Below are 19,572 nucleotides of genomic sequence, written 5' to 3'. Positions count from 1 at the left end.
TTCTTCCCCATCATGGTGCATCATGTCATCCTTCAAACAACTCCAAAGTAAAATACAAAGGAATGTGACGTCACTTTCAACCTTTGCGAAGGTGCAAAGTGGAGAATCTCAAATCTGGTTGCTTGTTTGACAAAAGACTGCTGGCAATACCATCATATAATTTGATGTGGGCTAGCTTGGTGTGTTTGAGGCAGCAGAGAAGACGCCGACACCACGCGCACTGGGAAATCGAATCTCCTCATTTGCAGCAGTTGCGCATGGAAGCGATGGAAACCACCACGCCCTCCCACTTGCATGACGTAAAACAGGAATTGTCATCGGCATCAGAATTCACAGCCCACGCGTTGAACCCCCCCCCCCCCTCCCAGCCGCCCCCACCCCACCGTTAACTGGTCACCCACCGTCGCGCTGTTGCCATGGAGACGGTGTGACGTCGACCACGTTTTTTGCGCGGCGCCTGACCCCCGCTGAGGACAATTTAAGCGGGTGTTATGGTGATCCGAATGACGGTGGAGTGTGCCCCCTCAACTACCACCGCCCTCGCCCCGCCAGCCCCAACATGGCTGCCGGTTTGGCTGAGCACCGCATGGAGATGCTCTATCAGCATCCTTCAGGAAGCGCATGCAGCACTCTTGTTTGTGCAGAAAGAAAAGGAGCGCCCCCCCCCACCCCACTCACACCCGCAAGTCGCTCTTTCAAAGGATGTCAAGCACAAATTGGATGAGAGCGCCCTCTTGTGACAGAACAGAGGACTGCAGCATCGATAATGATGCGCTTTAAAAAGGGTCAAAATTGCTGTTATTTTTGACACAACTATTTTATTTTTTCAACAAAAAAGAAACAAGAGATCCATGATTGGTTTTTTTTTATGATTATAACCCAAAACAACTTAACTATTTGGGTCACGACAAAAAAATCAGCCCTTTTCTGTGTTTAACTTCATTTCTCAAAATCTTTTAGGAGCCAAAGCAAGAAATATGTTTTTAATATTTTTTTTTACTTAATTCATTCTGACAAGACGTGCCACAGACACACGTGTGAACAGTTTTAAATCGTCTTTTACTGGCTGGAGGGATGGCCGCCCGGTGGACAGACGCTAGGGGGAGCGAGGAGGAGGAAAACGAAGAGGGGGAAGAGAGAGGAGGGACGGAGGGAGGGAGGGAGGGAGGCGTTTGGCTCCTTGTCGACGGCAGCAGAGGCTGCAGACGAAACAGCCCGACTGGCCCTTTAAATCGCCACTAGCGCATTCCGAGGTGAGTTGGGCCACATTAATCGCTCCTTTTATGATCACGATTTCCAATGCCTGTATTTCCCACACCTATATGCACGCACGCGCGCGCGCGCTGACTCGGGAAGAAGCCCTTGCCTTGCCTTGCCTTGCCTTGCCTTGCACGGCCCGCCCCCTCCATCCCCAAGCTGTCCGTAGCGGCAGAGGCGGACTCCATCGGTGTCACGAAGCCGGATTTCCCCAGCCCATCGCCGGCTAGGAGAGACCGCTGCTGCCGGTGTTGCACTCTGGCTGGCTGCGTGGAAGATTCTTTGCTCACACAAGTAGGTCCTTTTGCAAAATAGCTAGAGGCATGTGGCCATTGTGGCTTTTAAATGTCTGACCCCCCCCCCCCCCCCCCACCTCCTCATCTTCGCTAAGTGACACCCATCAGGGCCTGTTGCAGGGACCCCCCCCCCCCCACACACACACACACACACACACACACTCGTGCTTATGTGCGTGTTTTGCGTGCGTGTGTACAGACCGTGGACATCCGAAAAGGGACACACTGTTCCAGCCGTCCAAACCCCCGCATTGTGCTTCTCGGGCACGGGGCCTCCATGCGTGTGCACCGTGCACATCGGTTCTGAACCGAAGGCCCCTGTGCATCGATACACCATTAGTGTATGCGTGAGCGCGCGCGGATGCGAGTGTGTGCGTATGCGCGCGCGTGACTTTATGGCGCGTCAGCTTTTTCACAAATCGTAATGGATGTGTGCGTGCGCGCGCATGTGCGTTGTAATCTTCCAAACTCAACCAATTCATGCTTGCACAGGAAAGTTTGCAGGGGATCAACAGGCTGAGCGCATTAATTATGACAGCTAGCCATGCAATTAAATAATAATGAAAAAAAAATCAAATGAATTTCGTATTCTAATTCATGTAAAAATAAATATTTAAAGAATAACAATGGTTTTATGAGACAGTGATGTCATCACCTCATAAAATATGTTTTATTTCATGAAAAATTGCACGTGAAAATATACATAAGAGAAATGAAGAGCCCATGCAGTCAGACAAAAGGCAAAATGCTGAATGAAGTTTCTTTTTTTTCCCCTCCGTCTCTCACACTTAATTAAAAACAAGTAAGCCCAGAGTTTCAGAGTAGAGTAATTAAACTGGATTCTCCTGAGTCAAGAGGTTGACAATAGCAGTGAGCCCGACACAGTTGGGTACACTTGCACCATCCAATAACGCAAATGATGACGTTTTGGTACGGCTCTCTACACATGTGTGTTTATTTGCTCTCTCTTTCTTTTCCACAGTTTTCTGCAGTTTTGGTGCATTCTAATGGATAAGTATGTCCATCACTAATAATATCGCCCAGGCCAGGAAACTGGTGGAGCAGCTGAGGATCGAAGCGGGGATTGAGCGGATTAAGGTAATGCATGGATTTTTATTTTTTACAAACACAACGAGAGAGTTTGATTTTCAAATTGATCCCGTCAGGTGTCCAAAGCGGCCGCCGACCTGATGAGCTACTGCGAGCAGCACGCTCGCAGCGACCCGCTGCTGGTCGGCGTTCCCACCTCCGAAAACCCTTTCAAGGACAAGAAGCCCTGCATCATCCTATAGCCGCGCTCCACACGCACGCACACACATGCACGCACACACACAAACACACATACACTCCTGAAATAGCCTCTCTGGAAAAGCGCCATACGGTCGGAGTAAAGATGGTTGACGGTCGTGTTCTTTTTTTCCGATCACTGTGGTTGAGATCCGTGTGAGCCAAGGTGCTTTGGTCTAATGTTCACACAATACTGGTCAGCTATCGACAAGTATCATCAGCATTTATTTTGGGGGCGGAGCCAAGGATTGGTAGGGCGGAGCCAAACAGGATGGAGTCGTTGGGGCGTGGCTTATGTGCATTGTTGACGTTTTGTCTTAAGATAAACGTACAATGAACAAGATGGCGTTTTTTTTTTTAAATGTTTTCTTAATGCTGTCCTGTGTACAAAGTAGCTACAGAATAGGGGCACAAAGTTGACCTTTCATTTTCCGGTAGCATCAGAAGCAACTTTCATCCTGCCGGGAATGTCGTCGGCCCATCAATTTTCCGCCTTTGGAATGGACATTTCCTGACACCTTGAAATCCGATTTAGAATTGCTGAAACATACAAAATCCTTTCAATGTACGAAGAACCAAGCCCGATGAAAATGTTAAAACTTTCCCGCCCAAAAAAAAAACCCTCCCTGCTTCTAGTTTCGATTTAAACGCAACTGCCTCCTTTGCGTTGACTCTAAAAACAACAAAGAAACAAAAACAGTGTACAAACTTTCTTTCATCTTTGTGATCAGTTGAAGAGTGGCCATTTTGAGTTTTTAACAAAGCGTCATGCAACCTGCTCATTTTTACCTTGCATTGTGTTTGGAACGTTACAAAATGCACCAAAGTTTGGATTTGTTGAAATTATTTTTTCTCGGGTAGCTGTTCAGTGAGAAAGGTAGTGACAAAATGGGGGTATGTAGTCGCCCCATATTTTTTATTTGAACCATAACCGATTGGCGGCCATTTAATATCGAGCTTTCTGATTGGCCCATTGCCACTCGTTGTGCCGTGTGTGTGTGTGTGTGTGAGTGTGTGCGTGCGTGTGTGTGTGTTGAGAAAAAAACTTACATTTCATACTTTTCATATCAAAACATCACAGAATCCGCCGAGACCGCCTTGAGATTTGAGTTTTGATTTTTTTTTTGAGGGGGGGGGGGGGGTTATTTTTATTGCCTTTACTGATGACTGCGAGGAAAATCTATTTTTTTGTTAAGTGTATCTCTAATGTGCCATACATACATAAATCATGTATTTCCTCGCATACTGTTAATATTTTGTGGATATTTGTTGTTGAAGAAAAAATATATTAACAAGTAGATAACATTAATAAAAAGATGATATAACAGACACTTTTTTTTTTTTTTCCTAACAGAACATCCGGGCTTTTTTATATTACCCATGATTCATCGCGTTTTAATGGGTAAAAATTAAACCACGTGTGGCTTTTGCCTAAATCTTGCAGAAAAGCATTCCCGAAATTGTTGTGCGGATGTTCCGATCAGAACATGATGAATTATTTATTTATTATAAATTATTATTCCATATGGACAAGGAAAAGAGTGGAACCGGATGGTTCGGAATGGACTCCAAACAAGACCACAGTAAGTGCATTCATTATTGCAAGAACTTCTGAAGTGATAAGACTCGTCCGATTTCTGTTTTTATTGCACTTTTCCTCTGCAAGAAGATTTTCATAGTAGTCAAACGACATTTTGGAATCAAAATAACCCTCACAAATCAAATGACAACGAACTAAATTTCATGCGTTTCAATGGGCGCAGTTTGTTTCTACTTCACTTGGTTGCCCTCTTGTGGCGTAATTTGGAAGTAACCCCGAAATCTTTGACGACTTTGCTACGTTGCCACAAAAAGGCAATATCATATGATAAAATTCGGTATTTTATTGCTACATTCGATCATTTTTGTCATCTGAGCATTTATATGGTCTGCATCATTGTATGGTGACACATTGATGAGACAAATCTATTTCTATGAACGCACTTTACTGAGTAAAACCACTTGTGTATCTTTTTTTATGCCAAAATAGATCCTTTTTAAAAGGCAAATTAAATAGATGAGGCACTGTGGGTTGCATGCTCATAGTGCAATGGGGCAGTGTTGTCCCACTTCCTACTAAATCTGAAACAGATGAGTCATTTGAAGAAAATAATTTATTCAAGTCAAATAGGCAGCACATCATACAGTACATTTCTAGTTAATGTTGAAGGCACAGACATGATGAGGAGAATACCAAAATGTCCTTTACAGTTCCTGCGTGCGTCAGTACAGTACTCAGGAATACCACGCATAGTTTGACCACATTCCTGTCGGCTTCTCAGAAACGTGCACTGAGCTCTCGGCCTGGTTGAGCTCCTCTGCAAAACAAGCCTCGGTGAGGAATATCCTCGAGTCTGCCTTTGTTGTGCGTCCTGAGTTCCAGCCTCGTATTTCTTTGTGTGAGAGTTCAAAGTTCATCTGGGTGCAAGGCCGCAAATATTAGTGTTTTTATTTCAGTGTTCCTGCAGGACCAGCTCCGGGATCCACTGGTCCGCACTCTCCTGGCAGTAGATGCCAACTTCCCGAAGATGACAATGGTCAGCGTGGGGGTTCTGCAGATAAAATACAATGCATAAACCAATCAATTTGGTCAATCAATCAGTCGTGCCCCAATTTGAACCACTCAAGTGCACGCGGTCCTACCGTGACCAGCATGCAGTGTATGTCTCCGTCCTGTCGTTGGTTGTCGTCGTCCGCATTGGCGAGCAGCTGACGTAGTCGTGGTAGCCCGGACACGCGCAGGATGGTGATGCCGCTGTCGCGGCAAAATGCCTGCAATAGCGTGAAGTGGATCTGCAGAGCCACGTCAGCCTCATCACCGTCGGCGGCCAGCACGCATAGAACCACGCTATCCGGGTCCCTGGAGAAGGTGACATTTGTTATTGTCGAAGTCAAAGTCAAAGTCAGCTTTATTGTCAATCCCTTATTGTACGTGCGGTTGCAAGATTGCAAAACTTAGCCATAACTGCAATTCAATTTTTTGAGCTGAACTCACGCATTGAGAAGCTGAGCGGACTCGTAGATGCCGACCGTCAGGCACTCTTGTTTCTGAGCCGCCACCAGCAGCTCCTCCAGGGCCACGCCAATGGACTGCATCCTGATAGAAGATCAGGAACACCGGTTAGCATGTTGCTATTTGCATTGTGAGGAAAATGCACCCAAATAAGGAGACCATGAAGATGCATTAGCTATTTGAGTTGCAGCAAAATGGCCGCCAATGGCCCACGAGCCGCCGGTTGGTCACCCTTGCTTCATAGTCATGTGACTTCCCCGAACCAAGCAGGTTAAGTGGCACTAAATAAAATGATTATATCTATGATATTAAGAATGCGTTCCAAAAGTTATTACTAGGGAGTAACTTCAAAAGTAAGATAAATAAAACGATACGTGTCACGGTTGTCCCGGCGACCACCGAGTTTTCCCATACTTGAAACCGACAAGAGCGAGTGAAAGTCGGCTGGTGAGCTCACCTGTTCTCCGTGACGCTGGAGGTCAAGGTGCCCTCCGGGGTCATGCTTGCAGAGAAAAACAAAAAACGCGAGTGCACATTTGCTGTGCTGCAACGTCGCAACACCTATTTTTTTGCATGGGAAAGGAAAGGGGGCGGGACCGGAACCTGTACTGCGTTGTGATTGGCTGAGCCGTCTCTTAGTTGCTTTGTTTCTTTGACTTTTTTTTTCCTCCTCTCCTGTCATGCTGATGTCAGCTGACGTAACAATGAATGTGACGACGTTCATGCAACAGCTTGCTGACTCTGATTCTTTATTTTTAATTAACGTCAGCGTTTGATAAATGTACGTGTAAAATAAAACAATTCTTAATCTTTTAAATGAGTAATCTATGATTTGTTTTATTTACATAAAGTCATCTCCATTCTTTATGATGTGCAAAATATTAAGGCCCGGCCGATGCAGGGTCTGATATTTGGCACAGTAAAATTCTGATCATACATATGAATTACAAGCAGAACATTTGACTATTTTGCAGAACGTTGCTCAATAATGTTAACTTTACAACAAAGAGAATGTCATTGTCTTGTGTTGTGTTTAAAGAATCAGCAAAAAAAATCATCAGGTTTTTAAAATAATTAATATGAGATGATAAAATCAGCCGGGCCTTACAAAATATGACTATGTGACTCACAGGCAAGAATAACAAGCGATGTCGTCTTGCATTACAATCCCATTCAAGCACCTCCAGTGTCAACAGATTACAATCACAATAGCAGCTTGATTGATTGATCGTTTTCTTTGCTGGCTTGGGTTAGTTTCGCTCATCCCAGCGGATGCAGATGAAATGCAGAAATCGTCGAGGGTATTCATTCATTCATTCATGGCAGAACAGTTCACAACAAACTTAAACGTGACCGTGTCATGCCTTCAAGGATCGATTATTTAAACTGATACTCAACATAGACGTCATGCGATGCTAGCCTGTTGGTAGCATAAGAAGACGGCAGCCCTCAGAACTCAATCTTGCAGGCGGGGAAAGTGTCGTCCTGCATGGCCACGGTGCTGTTGGAGCCCAGGACCAGCACGTCCAGTTCCTTCTGACGCTCCACCGTCTGCAGGTACCAGTCCTGCATGGACGCCGACTCGAAGGTGGGGATCAGCGTCACCTGATCAAATAGTGGAGGAACCGAAGGACATGCTCAACTTGAAACTACATTATCATTTTTTTAATTGAACTACCTCTTATTTAATGATTTAAAAACAATGTCAAATTTTAAAATTCTTCTTTTTTTTTTTTATAATTTTCTAATTTTCACATTATTATTATGAATTTATGATTTTTTTTAGACCAATTCCAATATTTGGGAGATTAAATTGAAAAATTTTTTTTTTGGAGCAGTCCTGGAACTTTACCAACAGCCCTTTGTATGCGTACTGACCTGCGTGGCGTGCTCCCAGCCCGTCTTGGCGAGGAGCAGCGCGTCCAGCGTTTGCCGCATGAGCTTCTCCCTCTCCGGGCAATCACCGCTAACGACGTAGCAGGTAGAGCGGACGCTCTTGAAGAAGTCCACGCCCACGGTGGATGACGACACTCCGGAGGGGACGTAGGCCAGGTCCACGAATACGCTCACGTCCTCGGCAGAGGATGGACACCGTGACTCTGCCGGCGCCGATTTTGCCGAACGATTGTTGGACGCGCGTGACGACGGCGCGTCCTTTTTCGCCTTTGCGATAACGCTTCCTGGCCGGGTTTTCCCCAGACTCGGCTTTGGTGCAGCGTCCGTCGCCTAAGAACAAGTTCAGAAGTTACTTGGGTGACAGACCTGATCACTTGGTTGCAGTTCTATATTTTATAATAATTGGACAACTAACTCACCCCAGGTGCAGTCGCTCGCCCACCACTGTTTTTTCCTTTTTTCCCACCGGCGTCAGACAGCGGGACAGGCATGGTGGTGTCGGGACGCGGAGGCAGCGGTGGGCTATCCCTGCGCCGGGCGGGAACCGGGTCCCGGGGTAGAGCCTGAAAGCCGCAGAGGTTCGTGGGAATGCTGCACGACTCCTCCTCGTCCGAGTCCAGGACCACTTCAGCCGTGGTGGACGGGCACTCCTCCACGCAGATGGTCGATTCGTTTGGCGTCACGTCCTTGGCGGCGACTTTGTGGTCACCCGAGTCGGAGTCTGGCGGCTTGAAATGCTTAAACTCGCAAGGGGAAACCAGACACAGGTCCACGTCGTGAGCCGGGCTCTCAAAATGCAAGGCGCCCGGAAGCGGAGCCCGCCCCGTTTCGGACCTGATGGGCTTCTTGGACACAAAGCGACCGCCGTTGGGATGGTGGGCGGTGTCGTCCGCCTCCCGCTGACTCCCCGAGGCGGGGCCATGCTCCAAAGACATGGATAGCGACTCGTCCACTTCGGTGGACTGAGGCGAGCTCACCTCTGCTGGCATGGAGTGAGTGGAGGTGGTGGTGGTGGTTGTGTTGGCCACGGAGGGGGACGGGTCGGAGGCGCCGACCTTCAAAGGTCCCAGAGAAAGGGAAGATGGGTCTTTCTCTCTGGGGTTGGGCTTGGATGGGATGCCGGTGTGGGGGGCTTCTGGCTGTTCCTGAGCTTGCAGCCTGCTTAGGGTGTCTCTGTTGCACCACTTGTCATCCGGCGACAGACAGTAAGGAGTGTGGCCGGCGCTGTTGGGCCGGGAATCCGGGGAGCTCTGCCCGACCGTCCTTTCCTCCGAGGTGACTTGGTTATCGGAGGACGATCGTGAGGGTGGGCTGGTTCTCAAAGCGCCGTCCAGGAGGGTGTACTCAGTGGGGGTCAAGTCCAACTCGGCGCTCGGGTCGTTCTTTGGCGTCAACTTCAACGGGGATGGGAATCCCACCACTTTTGCCGGTGGCTTTCCGAGCTGGTCCGGGTTCTTGGCACCCTGCGGCTGGGCTCCTTCTCCGGGCTTTTCCGTGGCCGCCTTGTCACATGTCTTTTTCTTCCCATTAACCGTCATCACCTCTGTTTTTTCCGTTTCCTCCTGAAATTTGATCAAATCAGCCGTCAGAACCTCACTGACCGATCTTGCCGAGTCGCTAAGTTGCAATTGGGTCTTGACGTCCTTTGCGGGTGTCTTCTTTGTCTTTTTGGGCGTCGTTTTGGAGTCGTTTTTGGCGTCTTTTTTGAGCTTAGTTTTGTTGTCATTCTTCGGTCTGGACGTGAGGGTCTCCTTCTTTCCACCAGCTTTCCTCAAGACCACACTTTCCTCCTTGCCACCTTGCTTTGCGTTCTTTTTGGCATCCTTGGCGCTGGCTTTCTTGGAGTCGTTCTTGATGACAAGTAGTTTCCCCTTTGTCTCTTTTCCCGTTTTGGCGGGCACCTCCTTCCCTCCTTCTTGGCTCTCTGCTCTTTTTGTCTTCTCGCTATATCCAATCCTTTCCAGGTCCCCGGTGGTCACCGTGGGTTTTTGAAGGAAGGGCAGGTTCTTGAGCTTCTCTAAACCTTGCAGCAGTTTAGCCTGCGGAGTTACGCCGGGAAACAGAACCCGGACCACCTTCTCGTCGGGGCACGCCGGGTGCCACACGAGGAGGGCGGACACCGACGCGAGGGCGGCGAGGGGGAGCCCTTGAGGGGACGTGCAGTCGGGCCACTCTCGCATGAATGTTTGGTACTCCTGGCTGGTTTTGGCTGGGCTGAGGATGTACAAGTCCAGCTGTCCCACGCCCATCTTTTGGAAGAGGGTGATGGGCTCGGGGGGGACCAGCGGCGCTCGAAACATGGGCCGGGCTTGGATATCTAACTTCTTTAACAGGCGGACGGTTCGAGCTGCCTGGTTTGTTGTCTTCGCTGCGTCGTCCGCACCTGGTGAGTCAAACAAAAAAGTCAAACTCCACAGCTACGTTTAATGCCAAATATTTGGAAATCTTCAACTCACCTGACTGTAACTTCTCGGGAGAGTTAAAGAAGACCACCCCGAGCTCCGGGGAAATGAGCTTCGCCGACCCCTCGTCCTTCATCGTGTCCAACTCTGTCTCAGCCAACTTCCTCTCCAGAAAACTGTTGATGCCGCCCAGGTTGTCGGCGCCGGCGTGGGTCAGCAGCAAGGCGTCCACGCGGTCCAGGTGGCGCACCAGCTTCCAGAAGCAAGCCTGCGGATCCGAGCCCCCGTCCAGCAGTACCGTGAAGCCGTTGACGGCGAAGAAGGCACAGTCGCCCAAGCCCGCCGGGAAGGCGTAGCAGCACGGACGGGACAACTTGAGGAAGCCCACCGTGGCAGGCGGAGGCAGGAGTTCAAAGGGGGACGCCGAGCTGGCCATTCCGATTCCTATTTGGGTACACGTGAAGGGCGACGCTGTTGATGAGGAAGAGGGGGCGTGGTCTTCATTTGAAAACTGAAGGATAAAACAGACTGTTCACTTTGTGTATGCTGACCCAATACTTTTGTCCACCAATGCTTATGGGTGGGGTGCAGGGCTCTATTGTTTTCACTCCACTTTATTGCCTAACTTCCTTCCTTCCTTCCTAAACTTGGCAGGTTACCATGGCAACAGCCATCAGTGGACAAGGCCTTCCCTTGTTGGATTTGCAAGTTGGATTTCTTTTTCTTTTGGTCCACTTTGATTTCAGCTTTTATGTGCAGCTGCAGAGAGAAAAAATGCAATTCCAGTATTTTCGGTATCGACCCCGCTCGACAGGGAGGGCACAGTGGTGTTGCGAGGCCGTGTGATGAGAAAAGAATTTCCGCGAGCCGACAGGCTTCAAATCGGAATCCCAAGGAGCAAATACCTGCAATCGCCAACAACACTTTGCTACGTGCACTTAAGCGGAAACGTCGGGCCTCAGGCTCATTAAAAGTTGATGCGTCGCTGGAAAAATGCTTTTGACAGCAGAGAATCTCGCAGTCATTTCATTAGGTACATTTCCGCCACTGAAAGCATTGTGAATGCTTCATTATGCATTCACAGTATGCATGAACTGTACTTAAACATATTTCTTTAAAGTAAAATTTCTAAATAAAATGGTAGCATCATCTCTCAAATAGTTCTTTGAAGTTAACTCTAATCGGCTGTCTTTTTTTTTTAAAGCTAGATGGCAATCATTTACAAGCGGATAATTCACAAGCAGTATGTTCTTTATCCTCTGCAAAGAATGACTGGTATTACTGCCGTACTAAGAAGCCGAGAAAAGAGCTTTACCTTCAGTGTGGCGTCTTGACTCTTATACTGCCCCCGGGTGGCAAAGAAACACACCTCAGAATGATCAGCATAATTGTCTTAGGTACAACAAAAATGCTTTAATAATTTTTTATTATATTTCCTTGTGTCCTCTTATGACAATTCCATTCATTTTGGGAAAGATGATTTGATGAGGAACAAATTAAACTCAAGATACCATTGTACTGTTATTAGAGATTGTGTAAAGCTCATATTATAAAATGTGACGATCATATTTATACAGTCGCTATATTACCAAGACACAAATGCACAAAATACTGATTAAGGTTTCTCCTTTGATCATGTATGATTTTTGTCGCTGCTCTGTTTTTCCAATAAATGAAAATACGACTACGGTCGGATGCTGCGATGACGTACACTCCATCCTCCGGTGTCGCAATCAAGCCTGTCTTTTTGCGTCTCGCTCGGTTTAGTTGATTTGTGGAAAATATAGAAATATGAATAGAAGACGTACCTGTGTGGATGGATTTAGTCCGATGAGGACGAGTAGAAAGCGTTCGTTCGGCGTCCCGCTCTTTCCTCCTCCTCCTCCTCCTCTTCCTCAGCCTTTCTCCTCCTCCTTCTGTGACCGGCCGCTGCTGGACGCCATGTTGGATGACGCTAGTGACGTCATCGCATACTGTATAAAACTAGGTTTAACTAAAATTCTAAATCAAAATCCCATAAACCAGTCAATCTAATGTGTTCAACGTGTGTATTTTCATCGTATTTATGTCTACATTTTGATGTTTTTTGTGGTGCATTTATGATTAATATTTGCTATTGTCTTGTTATCAACTGGGTGGTTTTCACCATCAAGGTCACTCGCATACTTCAGTGTCAAGGACATACATTCCAGGGTTTTGTTTTCGCTTTTATAACAACAACTTATCTTACAATACATTTGATAATATCACCAAAATAACACGGTGCCCCTGAGCAAAACAACTATTGAACAATTTTCAGCAACATTCCTACACTTGGAATTGTCACAACACATCAAACAGTACATTATGCAGAGCAACATAGTGAGTGCACCATGTGGTCATTGAGTTTCTTTCACAAGCACTTGAGGACATAAAAGTTACAAGAAGTTCCTCGGGGGCAGCTGCACAACGTGCCAATTCGGGAGCCTCGACGCACGGCGCATGGCTCCCCTGCGTCGCACTGAAAGGACAAAAAAATTAAAATCGCAAGAAATACATATGGTTTTATTTTAGGCGTAGGACTCACAGAAGGCAGCCAGCCCAACTTTTTCTCAGAGGGCATCTCTTTGTTCCTCAACTTCTCCAGCACTTCTTGTAAAGCATCAATCTGTATGATCAAAACACACATGCAGGACTCTACTGTCTGCAACCAGTTGTTATTTTATCCACGCACATCCGCGCATCTCACCAAATCTTGTTCCTGTTGATTTTGTAGCGTGAAATCCAGCGAGCGCTTCTCCACCGAGGCGTCCTCAGCAGCGGACACGTACAGGAAGGCGGCGGTGGCGAGGAGCAGGAGGAGGTGGAACAAGGCGCGGGTGCTCAACATGGTGCTGATGTCAAGTAAGGGTTCTCTTTGGAGATGCATCTTCACTTTTTATAAGGGCCCGTGACATCAGCAAGCGTCTGAAATATTGATGGAGGAGATGACCCTCGTGACCCCCATCACCGAAGGTTTGCCCAATTAGACGTCGCGCCCAGATGTCTTCTTGTATTTCGCTTTTCAAGACTCAAAATAATTGGCATGTTGGCCTCAATCTGCAATCACCATTCCATTTCCTCTTATTGGAATAACCTAAAGGTGTATGCACACATACATTGACATCAGCGACCCCCATTAACCATTCCCCATGACACATCCGTTTGTCATTCTGTTTGTCTTTGCCTTAGAGACAATTTAAACTGGTTTGGTCAAAAATATAAGAGGAAAATGTTACACAGCTGGATGGTTTTCAAATTTACTTTTGATATTTTTAATATCTGTCTGTTTATGGTATTTATGTTGGATGTGTGGCTGTGCACACTTTTACAAACGAAAATTGAATTCAAAGAAAACTGCAATGAAGGGAATGGACAGTAGACGGCAGCAAATCGTTCATTCCGTCATACCCACGAAGAAAAAGAAGAAGAAGAAAAACCGGAAGTTTACTAACCGTGTTTGTGCCGTGGTCGATGTCAAACTAACTACTTCAACTACTCGTCCAATTTGGCTGTTGAGAGACTGTAAGGATGTCTGAAAGGAAAGTGTTGAATGTAAGTATAAAGCCCAAACGTAAAACTAATAACTCGTCGTTAGTGTGCGGTTGTGTCGAACAGGGACGATTAACAAGCTAGCGCTAGCTTATGGGGAGCATCTATTGATTGATTGATTGAAACTTTATTGATCCCCGGGGGTGGGGAAATTTAGGCCCCAGCAGCATTCATATCACAGAGCGGGTATATAAAAGACACACAACTCAATAGGCTCCTATAAGGCTGCAAAAAGAAAGCCAACAAGTGCGAAAGATAAAAGCCATCCAAGTAAAGCAACAAGACAAAGGAAAAAAGTAACAGCGGCCAACCAGCCCCCCTCAATACCGTAGAACACCCCCAAACACACGAAATAGCCTCCACGGGGTCCACAAATGCACTTCTGATCAAATGGTCAAGTTGTTAAAATTAAAATGCCGCTGCAGCTTTCAGTGACGCATGTTTTGTCCTTATTTACAGAAATACTACCCTCCGGACTTTGATCCGGCCAAAATCCCTAAACTTAAATTGCCTAAAGATCGACAGTATGTGGTCAGATTGATGGCACCATTCAACATGAGGTAAGTGTACCACAGTCGACAATTATTCACAAGTAAAGGATGGAATTGCCTTTATTCATCGACTTCTAAGCATGCTTGTCACCATTGATTAAAATTCATTGATTGTGCACAGGTGTAAAACCTGCGGCGAGTACATCTACAAGGGAAAGAAGTTCAATGCACGTAAAGAGACAGTCATGAACCAGCTCTACATGGGACTCCCCATCTTCCGCTTTTACATCAAATGTACGCGCTGTCTGGCGGAGATTACGTTCAAGGTGAGTTCAAGTAGAAACGTGGCCATTTGAAAAGGGCTCCGCTGAAAGTGGTCTGCACGTGATTCCAGACGGACCCGGAAAACACGGACTACGCCATGGAGCACGGGGCCACCCGAAACTTCCAGGCGGAGAAACTCATCGAGGAGGAGGAGAAGCGAGTCCAGCAAGAGCGAGAGGATGAGGAGCTCAACAATCCCATGAAGGTGCCCACGTACCAGAAAACAAGTCAACCAGGTCTTACATGGTCTCAATTGCAAAGCGCTAATGTAGCAGTGCTTGACGTCCCCATCTGACAGGTGCTGGAGAACCGCACACGGGACTCCAAGATGGAGATGGAGGTGCTGGAGAATCTCCAGGAACTAAAGGACCTGAACCAGAGACAGGCCCAGGTGGACTTTGAGAGCATGCTGGGCAAGTACCGAGAGCTGGAGAAGAGAGAAAGGGAGCGGGAGAAAGAAGAGGACGAGCGGGAGACCAAGTAATTGGAGATTACTTTACCGCAGTCACATCTTAATTGCTTCCATTAGAACCCATCGCTTCAATTTTCTGAATGTGTTGTGCAGAGACATGTTGGACCGAGCGCTGGTGAAGAGATTGCGCGACTCCGACTCTGAAAATGAAGAAGACGCCAGCGGCAACAGCGGAAACGTCCCGTCACAGAAGCCCTCCAACACTTCCAACCCAACTGACATCCTCACAGACGACAAACCCACAGAAGCTCATGTATGTTACAGGAAGAAGATGTTTTTTGTTCCACGTGTACATTTTGTATTTTTCATGCTTACGGTTGAAATTGGTCTTGTGTCGCAGGGCGCTGTCACTGCAAAAAAGGCCAAGCTGGAGAGCTGGGAGAAGAGCGTGGGCACCCTGGGTGCAGGCGGCGCTCTCGGATCGCTTGTCGTACGCAAGAAATCGACCAGTCGAGTCAAGACCACTGCCGCTAGCTCGGGAACAGGTAATTGATCGCAAAGCTACTTTATCCATCTATGAAAGTAAAAATGTTGTCACGAAACAGATTTTTGACTTAAAGGGATTTTTGGAGCCGCTATGAATACGGGGTACAATTTTACGCTATTCACAGGTGGAGGATTTGTGTCACCAAACAATTTTGTTATGAACAAGAAAAAAATAATTCCCCTTTACAGACAAAAAGGCATCTCCTTGTGCCAGCGGCGTGGCTAAACTTTCAACTCCTTGTGGGGACGCACCGAAGGAAACGTCGTCACTCAGCCTGTTGGTTACTTATTCAGACAGCGAGAGCAATGACAGCGAATGAGGAGATGTACACTGATGACACCATGAAATATGTTTTAGTATATAATTAAACTCTGTTTAAAGGCAACTAAAGGTTTTTGAATTCTTGTAACCACACAACAATATATATATGTGTACAGGTATGAAGCATGCTTTTGTCAAAATACCATAAGGATCAATGATTGTAAAAATATTTGGACAGCGTGCCACAAATGAAATTTAAAGGGAAAGGCATAGCCTGTGACGTCACTCCTCCCCTTTAAACCGAGTAACAAGGGATCGCTGTGGCCATTGGCCAGGCTAACGTTAGCTTGTTGGCTAACCCTAATGCCCGGGTAGACAACTGGCTCAGACCCTACGAACCGTGGTATTTCTGACTCAAAAACGTCCCAGAAGAAACATCGGATGGTTATTATAAAAGAAAAAGGTGGGGCGTTTGAAATAAACGGAGAAAAGCCGTCAAAGTGAAGAAAAAGGGTGAGCTTTTCAATTAAGTCAACTCTTAGCTTTAGCCGAGCTAACTTGTTAAATGCCTCACTCGCTGTCCAGTTTGACATTAATACCTCACGTTTTTCAACTCTATTTTCATTTCGAATTTACGACGCTGTCTGAATTTAGTTTATAACCATCGATTTCCTGTTCGATACATTTACGTACTTTAATGCAGAGAATGTTTGCTAACATAAGCTAGCAGGCTAACTTTCGTTTTCTCTACTGAGCCGTAAAATAAAATCGCAAAAGGCCGTGTTGAAAATTAGATGGACACATCTTTCTAGCTATCTATCTGATCTAACTCTATACATACAAAACTCAATCTGCTACTTAATGCCAATGCTGTCACATAATGTCGTATGCAAACCACTGAACATGATTTACTGATGTTTCTTGGTGAGAATTTGAAGCTGCTCAAAACAGTGCTCATTGTCAGGTGCGTTATTTGAAATACAGAAGTCAATCAAATAAATAAGTGCATGCAAACCACATTAATTACAGGCGCATTGTCATGACCAGATCCATGGCAAACTGGCTGAAGGACTACCTGAACTTTGGTAACCGACGTGACCCCCCGCAGCCCCCAAGGCCAGACTACAGCGAGAGCGAGATTCTGCGGGCCTACCGAGCCCAAAAGGAGCTGGACTTCGAGGATCCGTACCAGTGCTCGGTAAAGGAGCACCAAAACGGGGGCGGCTATGGTGGTGTGGATGTAAGCCTGCCTCCATTTCCTTCCTTTGGTTCTGGCTTGTCTAATGGTACAACAGAGGTACAGCACATGTTTTTTCTCTTCATTTCATCCAGTGGCAAATCTGCAATTGTGTGTGATTGATAAAGTGTGTCGTTGGCAGGTGAAGGCGTTGTCCCCTAAACACAGGCTGATTAAAGTGGAGTCTCAGGAGTTTGGCCACTGTAAGATTGCCCTGAGTCCAGTCAGTGTTCAAGAGGAGCCTGTAAGACTGCCTCCCAGTCCACTTTGCACCTGCTCTCAAGCAAATCTCAATGTGGCGTCCGTCCATTGATTTTTGTCCCAGGTGCTGCCCTCTGCCCCGGTAGCACCGGACCCCGACACGGACTATTCGGACCCGTTTGACGCCCGTCCAGACCCGAGGACGCGGACCAACTGGGAGCCCGAATCGGCGCCGGCGGACTGCTCTAGCTACATGGAGCCGTTTGAGGCTCAGAAGATTATTTCAGGTGAATTCATCGAATCCTCTTTTTCGGTCTTTGCAAAAACTTTCATTCTCAAAATTCTTGAGGATTTATTCTGTACAAAGAGAAATGCTGCAATGTGTTCAAGTTTCCATTGAGGAAACAGACAAAAGAAGGTCGTGTCTTTGTCTCAGCAGAGATGCAGCGTAACAAGAGCACCAGCGGCAGCCAGCTTTACGACAGCCCGTATGAGGAACGGACCCGACTGCCGGCCCGCGCGCCGACGGCACCGCCGCAGCAGCTCCACAAGCTTGACAGTGCGCTTAGCCCCGCAGACGATAGGGAGAGCCGGCTGCCGCAGAACGATGAAAGGCCGGCCGACGAGTACGACCAGCCGTGGGAGTGGAAAAAGAATGACATCTCCAAAGCGCTCGCCGGTACGTCTCAAAGTGATTTTTAAACTAACAGATTGTAAATGTGAGCCTTGGGCAATTCGGATAAAGACGAACTTGGGCCTTGATTTAAATGTGATGACGAAGCTGTCACTTTTTTCCCGCAGTTCAGTTTGAGGGCGCTGAGAGGGAGCGCTCGCGCGTCCAAACAGAGAACAGCAGGCTGACAAAGGCCCCCAACGCGTCGGCCGTGGCGGCGGACTCCAACACCCTGCGCCTGCTTTGTGATGCGCTGCCCCTCCTCGGAGAGCGAGTGGACCCCAACCTGCCGCTGGAAAGACAAGTGTGAGGCCTGATGTCCATTTTGCTTGTTGTCCTTCCTATCATAAAAAAAATCTATATTATAATGTGCATTTTTTTCCCCTCTCTCCCAAATTCCACGTGCAGGTGGTACCACGGAGCGCTAAGTCGCTCCGAGGCAGAGGCTCTGCTGACCCTGTGCAAGGAGAGCTCCTACCTGGTGAGGAACAGTCAGACCTGCCGCAATGACTTTTCTCTCTCGCTCAGGTATACACACGCACAGCCTCTTTAGGTTCTGTGTTTTTTTTTTCTTCTTTCTTCTGGAAAAACTTTTCACGTACTGTGATTCATCTGGGGGACTGTTGTCCAATATGCCTCTTATGGTTATGTCTTCCAGGAGTTGCAAGGGCTTCATGCACATGAAGTTCACGCGCTTGGCCGACGGCTGCTTCGTCCTCGGCGAGAACAGCCCACCCTTCGCCACCATCCCGGAGGTCATCCACTACTACAGCACGCACAAGCTGCCCATCCGGGGGGCCGAGCACATGTCCCTTCTGTATCCCGTCATTGTGCAGACGCTCTGACAGGGCGCAACCCAAAATGCCAAATTTCGTGGCAGCTCAAATTCAGCCCGGTGCCTCGAGAACACGGACTGCAAGGCTGAGCGCTGAAGTAGAACATTTGAAAGGATCTTCTTGAACGGTTCTTGCACATCGCTGGCATTGGGCCGGAAGATCACTGTTTGATAAATGTCATAGTTTTTCACAAATCTTCCCCACGTGTGGGCGTTATTTTTACAAATATTTCGACTGCTCTCAACCATTGAAAACGGCTTGTGCGCTTTGATGACGCAATGTTAATGCTTGAACAAGAATGCGTTTTTGGGGTCTCCTGAAAAGTGAGGATTTTGGAGGTACGAGGATTATGCCCAACGTCGGCTGTAGATAGATAAATTGTAGATTTAAGTTTCCTGTCGCTCACATTTTTAGGTGTTAGTGACCCACATAGTGGATGAGTTGAAAGCATCAAGACACTTGAGGTGTGCATTTGTCATCCAAATATAGCTTTGTTTTGTTTTCTAAGATTTGAAAATAAACTTATCTGTTTTTAACTTTGAGTTGCTTGACATTTTGAAAGAGATGAAACAATATGTACTCATGAAATTTCATTCTTTCATTCCATTTCCCATAAAATGGGACAGAGAATTGAATAATTCCTGGAATAATTGAATTGAATAATTGCTGAATTTTTCACGCTCGTATCAGAAGCGTAGAAAACGTAATCAACAAGCGACGGCGTAACGTACATTTTAACCATTAAAATAAATCAACACAATGTATATATTTTGAATATTGCGTTGAACATAAATGAAAGTCATTATTATACAATAATCTTAATTATCGTA

General features: G+C 46.9%; 6 protein-coding genes across 12 annotated transcripts; 3 read left to right on the top strand and 3 right to left on the bottom strand.

The window, feature by feature from the left end:
* The first annotated feature begins 1,131 nt into the window (after nucleotides 1–1,131).
* On the top strand, nucleotides 1,132–4,169 carry gng7 (guanine nucleotide binding protein (G protein), gamma 7). Of its 3 annotated transcripts, none has more exons than XM_037241447.1 (4): nucleotides 1,132–1,253; nucleotides 1,417–1,551; nucleotides 2,536–2,651; nucleotides 2,720–4,169. In XM_037241447.1, the coding sequence occupies exons 3-4, from the start codon at nucleotides 2,571–2,573 to the stop codon at nucleotides 2,843–2,845; spliced, it is 207 nt and encodes a 68-aa protein (XP_037097342.1). In that variant the 5' UTR covers nucleotides 1,132–1,253; nucleotides 1,417–1,551; nucleotides 2,536–2,570; the 3' UTR covers nucleotides 2,846–4,169. The 3 variants fall into 3 exon arrangements, with proteins under 3 accessions (XP_037097342.1, XP_037097341.1, XP_037097343.1); XM_037241446.1 differs by having other exon boundaries at nucleotides 1,133–1,253; nucleotides 1,360–1,551; XM_037241448.1 differs by having other exon boundaries at nucleotides 1,153–1,253; nucleotides 1,357–1,551.
* Nucleotides 4,170–4,975: 806 nt separating this feature from the next.
* LOC119116202 (growth arrest and DNA damage-inducible protein GADD45 beta-like) lies at nucleotides 4,976–6,473 on the bottom strand. The gene is made up of 4 exons (XM_037241432.1): nucleotides 6,350–6,473; nucleotides 5,875–5,976; nucleotides 5,523–5,739; nucleotides 4,976–5,431 (listed from the first exon to the last, which is right to left on the bottom strand). Exons 1-4 carry the CDS (start codon nucleotides 6,391–6,393, stop codon nucleotides 5,333–5,335), a joined length of 462 nt encoding a protein of 153 aa, XP_037097327.1. The 5' UTR covers nucleotides 6,394–6,473; the 3' UTR covers nucleotides 4,976–5,332.
* Nucleotides 6,474–6,702: 229 nt separating this feature from the next.
* On the bottom strand, nucleotides 6,703–12,164 carry LOC119116058 (microtubule-associated protein 1A-like). 3 transcript variants are annotated; one of them, XM_037241165.1, is made up of 5 exons: nucleotides 11,999–12,164; nucleotides 10,245–10,701; nucleotides 8,208–10,171; nucleotides 7,771–8,118; nucleotides 6,703–7,497 (listed from the first exon to the last, which is right to left on the bottom strand). In XM_037241165.1, the coding sequence occupies exons 2-5, from the start codon at nucleotides 10,624–10,626 to the stop codon at nucleotides 7,342–7,344; spliced, it is 2,850 nt and encodes a 949-aa protein (XP_037097060.1). In that variant the 5' UTR covers nucleotides 10,627–10,701; nucleotides 11,999–12,164; the 3' UTR covers nucleotides 6,703–7,341. The 3 variants fall into 3 exon arrangements, with proteins under 3 accessions (XP_037097060.1, XP_037097061.1, XP_037097062.1); XM_037241166.1 differs by having other exon boundaries at nucleotides 10,245–10,661; XM_037241167.1 differs by having other exon boundaries at nucleotides 10,245–10,634.
* A 215-nt stretch (nucleotides 12,165–12,379) lies between these two features.
* Nucleotides 12,380–13,091, bottom strand: LOC119116206 (cocaine- and amphetamine-regulated transcript protein-like). Its single transcript, XM_037241439.1, has 3 exons — nucleotides 12,919–13,091; nucleotides 12,757–12,837; nucleotides 12,380–12,690 (listed from the first exon to the last, which is right to left on the bottom strand). The coding sequence occupies exons 1-3, from the start codon at nucleotides 13,057–13,059 to the stop codon at nucleotides 12,583–12,585; spliced, it is 330 nt and encodes a 109-aa protein (XP_037097334.1). The 5' UTR covers nucleotides 13,060–13,091; the 3' UTR covers nucleotides 12,380–12,582.
* A 538-nt stretch (nucleotides 13,092–13,629) lies between these two features.
* Nucleotides 13,630–15,919, top strand: yju2 (YJU2 splicing factor homolog). Its single transcript, XM_037241357.1, has 8 exons — nucleotides 13,630–13,763; nucleotides 14,220–14,320; nucleotides 14,433–14,577; nucleotides 14,646–14,780; nucleotides 14,874–15,055; nucleotides 15,141–15,300; nucleotides 15,388–15,532; nucleotides 15,723–15,919. Exons 1-8 carry the CDS (start codon nucleotides 13,740–13,742, stop codon nucleotides 15,851–15,853), a joined length of 1,023 nt encoding a protein of 340 aa, XP_037097252.1. The 5' UTR covers nucleotides 13,630–13,739; the 3' UTR covers nucleotides 15,854–15,919.
* Nucleotides 15,920–16,094: 175 nt separating this feature from the next.
* On the top strand, nucleotides 16,095–19,284 carry LOC119116130 (SH2 domain-containing adapter protein F-like). 3 transcript variants are annotated; one of them, XM_037241317.1, is made up of 8 exons: nucleotides 16,095–16,308; nucleotides 16,825–17,092; nucleotides 17,175–17,276; nucleotides 17,358–17,520; nucleotides 17,670–17,912; nucleotides 18,035–18,212; nucleotides 18,315–18,434; nucleotides 18,565–19,284. In XM_037241317.1, exons 2-8 carry the CDS (start codon nucleotides 16,835–16,837, stop codon nucleotides 18,749–18,751), a joined length of 1,251 nt encoding a protein of 416 aa, XP_037097212.1. In that variant the 5' UTR covers nucleotides 16,095–16,308; nucleotides 16,825–16,834; the 3' UTR covers nucleotides 18,752–19,284. The 3 variants fall into 3 exon arrangements, with proteins under 3 accessions (XP_037097212.1, XP_037097214.1, XP_037097213.1); XM_037241319.1 differs by having other exon boundaries at nucleotides 16,096–16,308; nucleotides 16,843–17,092; XM_037241318.1 differs by having other exon boundaries at nucleotides 16,096–16,308; nucleotides 17,673–17,912.
* The last annotated feature ends 288 nt before the right edge of the window (nucleotides 19,285–19,572 follow it).

Source organism: Syngnathus acus, chromosome 22 (genome assembly GCF_901709675.1).
Source record: "Syngnathus acus chromosome 22, fSynAcu1.2, whole genome shotgun sequence".
NCBI lineage: Eukaryota > Metazoa > Chordata > Actinopteri > Syngnathiformes > Syngnathidae > Syngnathus > Syngnathus acus.
Note: the sequence above shows the minus strand (reverse complement) of the source record. Positions and strands in the feature narration are given on the sequence as shown.

Bases quoted from the DNA above. Each gene is read 5' to 3' on its own strand.
- LOC119116206 (XM_037241439.1), bottom strand. From the start codon at position 13,059: ATGTTGAGCACCCGCGCCTTGTTCCACCTCCTCCTGCTCCTCGCCACC. The intron at 12,838-12,918 runs GTGAGATGCGCG...TTGATCATACAG, and splicing joins ATCAACAGGAACAAGATTTG to ATTGATGCTTTACAAGAAGT. The intron at 12,691-12,756 runs GTGAGTCCTACG...TTGTCCTTTCAG, and splicing joins AGTTGGGCTGGCTGCCTTCT to TGCGACGCAGGGGAGCCATG.
- gng7 (XM_037241447.1), top strand. From the start codon at position 2,571: ATGTCCATCACTAATAATATCGCCCAGGCCAGGAAACTGGTGGAGCAG. The intron at 2,652-2,719 runs GTAATGCATGGA...TGATCCCGTCAG, and splicing joins CGGGGATTGAGCGGATTAAG to GTGTCCAAAGCGGCCGCCGA.
- LOC119116202 (XM_037241432.1), bottom strand. From the start codon at position 6,393: ATGACCCCGGAGGGCACCTTGACCTCCAGCGTCACGGAGAACAG. The intron at 5,740-5,874 runs GTGAGTTCAGCT...CACCTTCTCCAG, and splicing joins TCCGCTCAGCTTCTCAATGC to GGACCCGGATAGCGTGGTTC. The intron at 5,432-5,522 runs GTAGGACCGCGT...TTTTATCTGCAG, and splicing joins TACACTGCATGCTGGTCACG to AACCCCCACGCTGACCATTG.
- LOC119116058 (XM_037241165.1), bottom strand. From the start codon at position 10,626: ATGGCCAGCTCGGCGTCCCCCTTTGAACTCCTGCCTCCGCCTGCCACG. The intron at 10,172-10,244 runs GTGAGTTGAAGA...TTGACTCACCAG, and splicing joins TCCCGAGAAGTTACAGTCAG to GTGCGGACGACGCAGCGAAG. The intron at 7,498-7,770 runs GTCAGTACGCAT...CTATTTGATCAG, and splicing joins GCTGGGAGCACGCCACGCAG to GTGACGCTGATCCCCACCTT.
- yju2 (XM_037241357.1), top strand. From the start codon at position 13,740: ATGTCTGAAAGGAAAGTGTTGAAT. The intron at 15,056-15,140 runs GTAATTGGAGAT...TGTGTTGTGCAG, and splicing joins GAGGACGAGCGGGAGACCAA to AGACATGTTGGACCGAGCGC. The intron at 15,301-15,387 runs GTATGTTACAGG...CTTGTGTCGCAG, and splicing joins ACAAACCCACAGAAGCTCAT to GGCGCTGTCACTGCAAAAAA.
- LOC119116130 (XM_037241317.1), top strand. From the start codon at position 16,835: ATGACCAGATCCATGGCAAACTGGCTGAAGGACTACCTGAACTTTGGT. The intron at 17,277-17,357 runs GTAAGACTGCCT...TTTTTGTCCCAG, and splicing joins TCAGTGTTCAAGAGGAGCCT to GTGCTGCCCTCTGCCCCGGT. The intron at 17,913-18,034 runs GTACGTCTCAAA...TTTTTCCCGCAG, and splicing joins CATCTCCAAAGCGCTCGCCG to TTCAGTTTGAGGGCGCTGAG.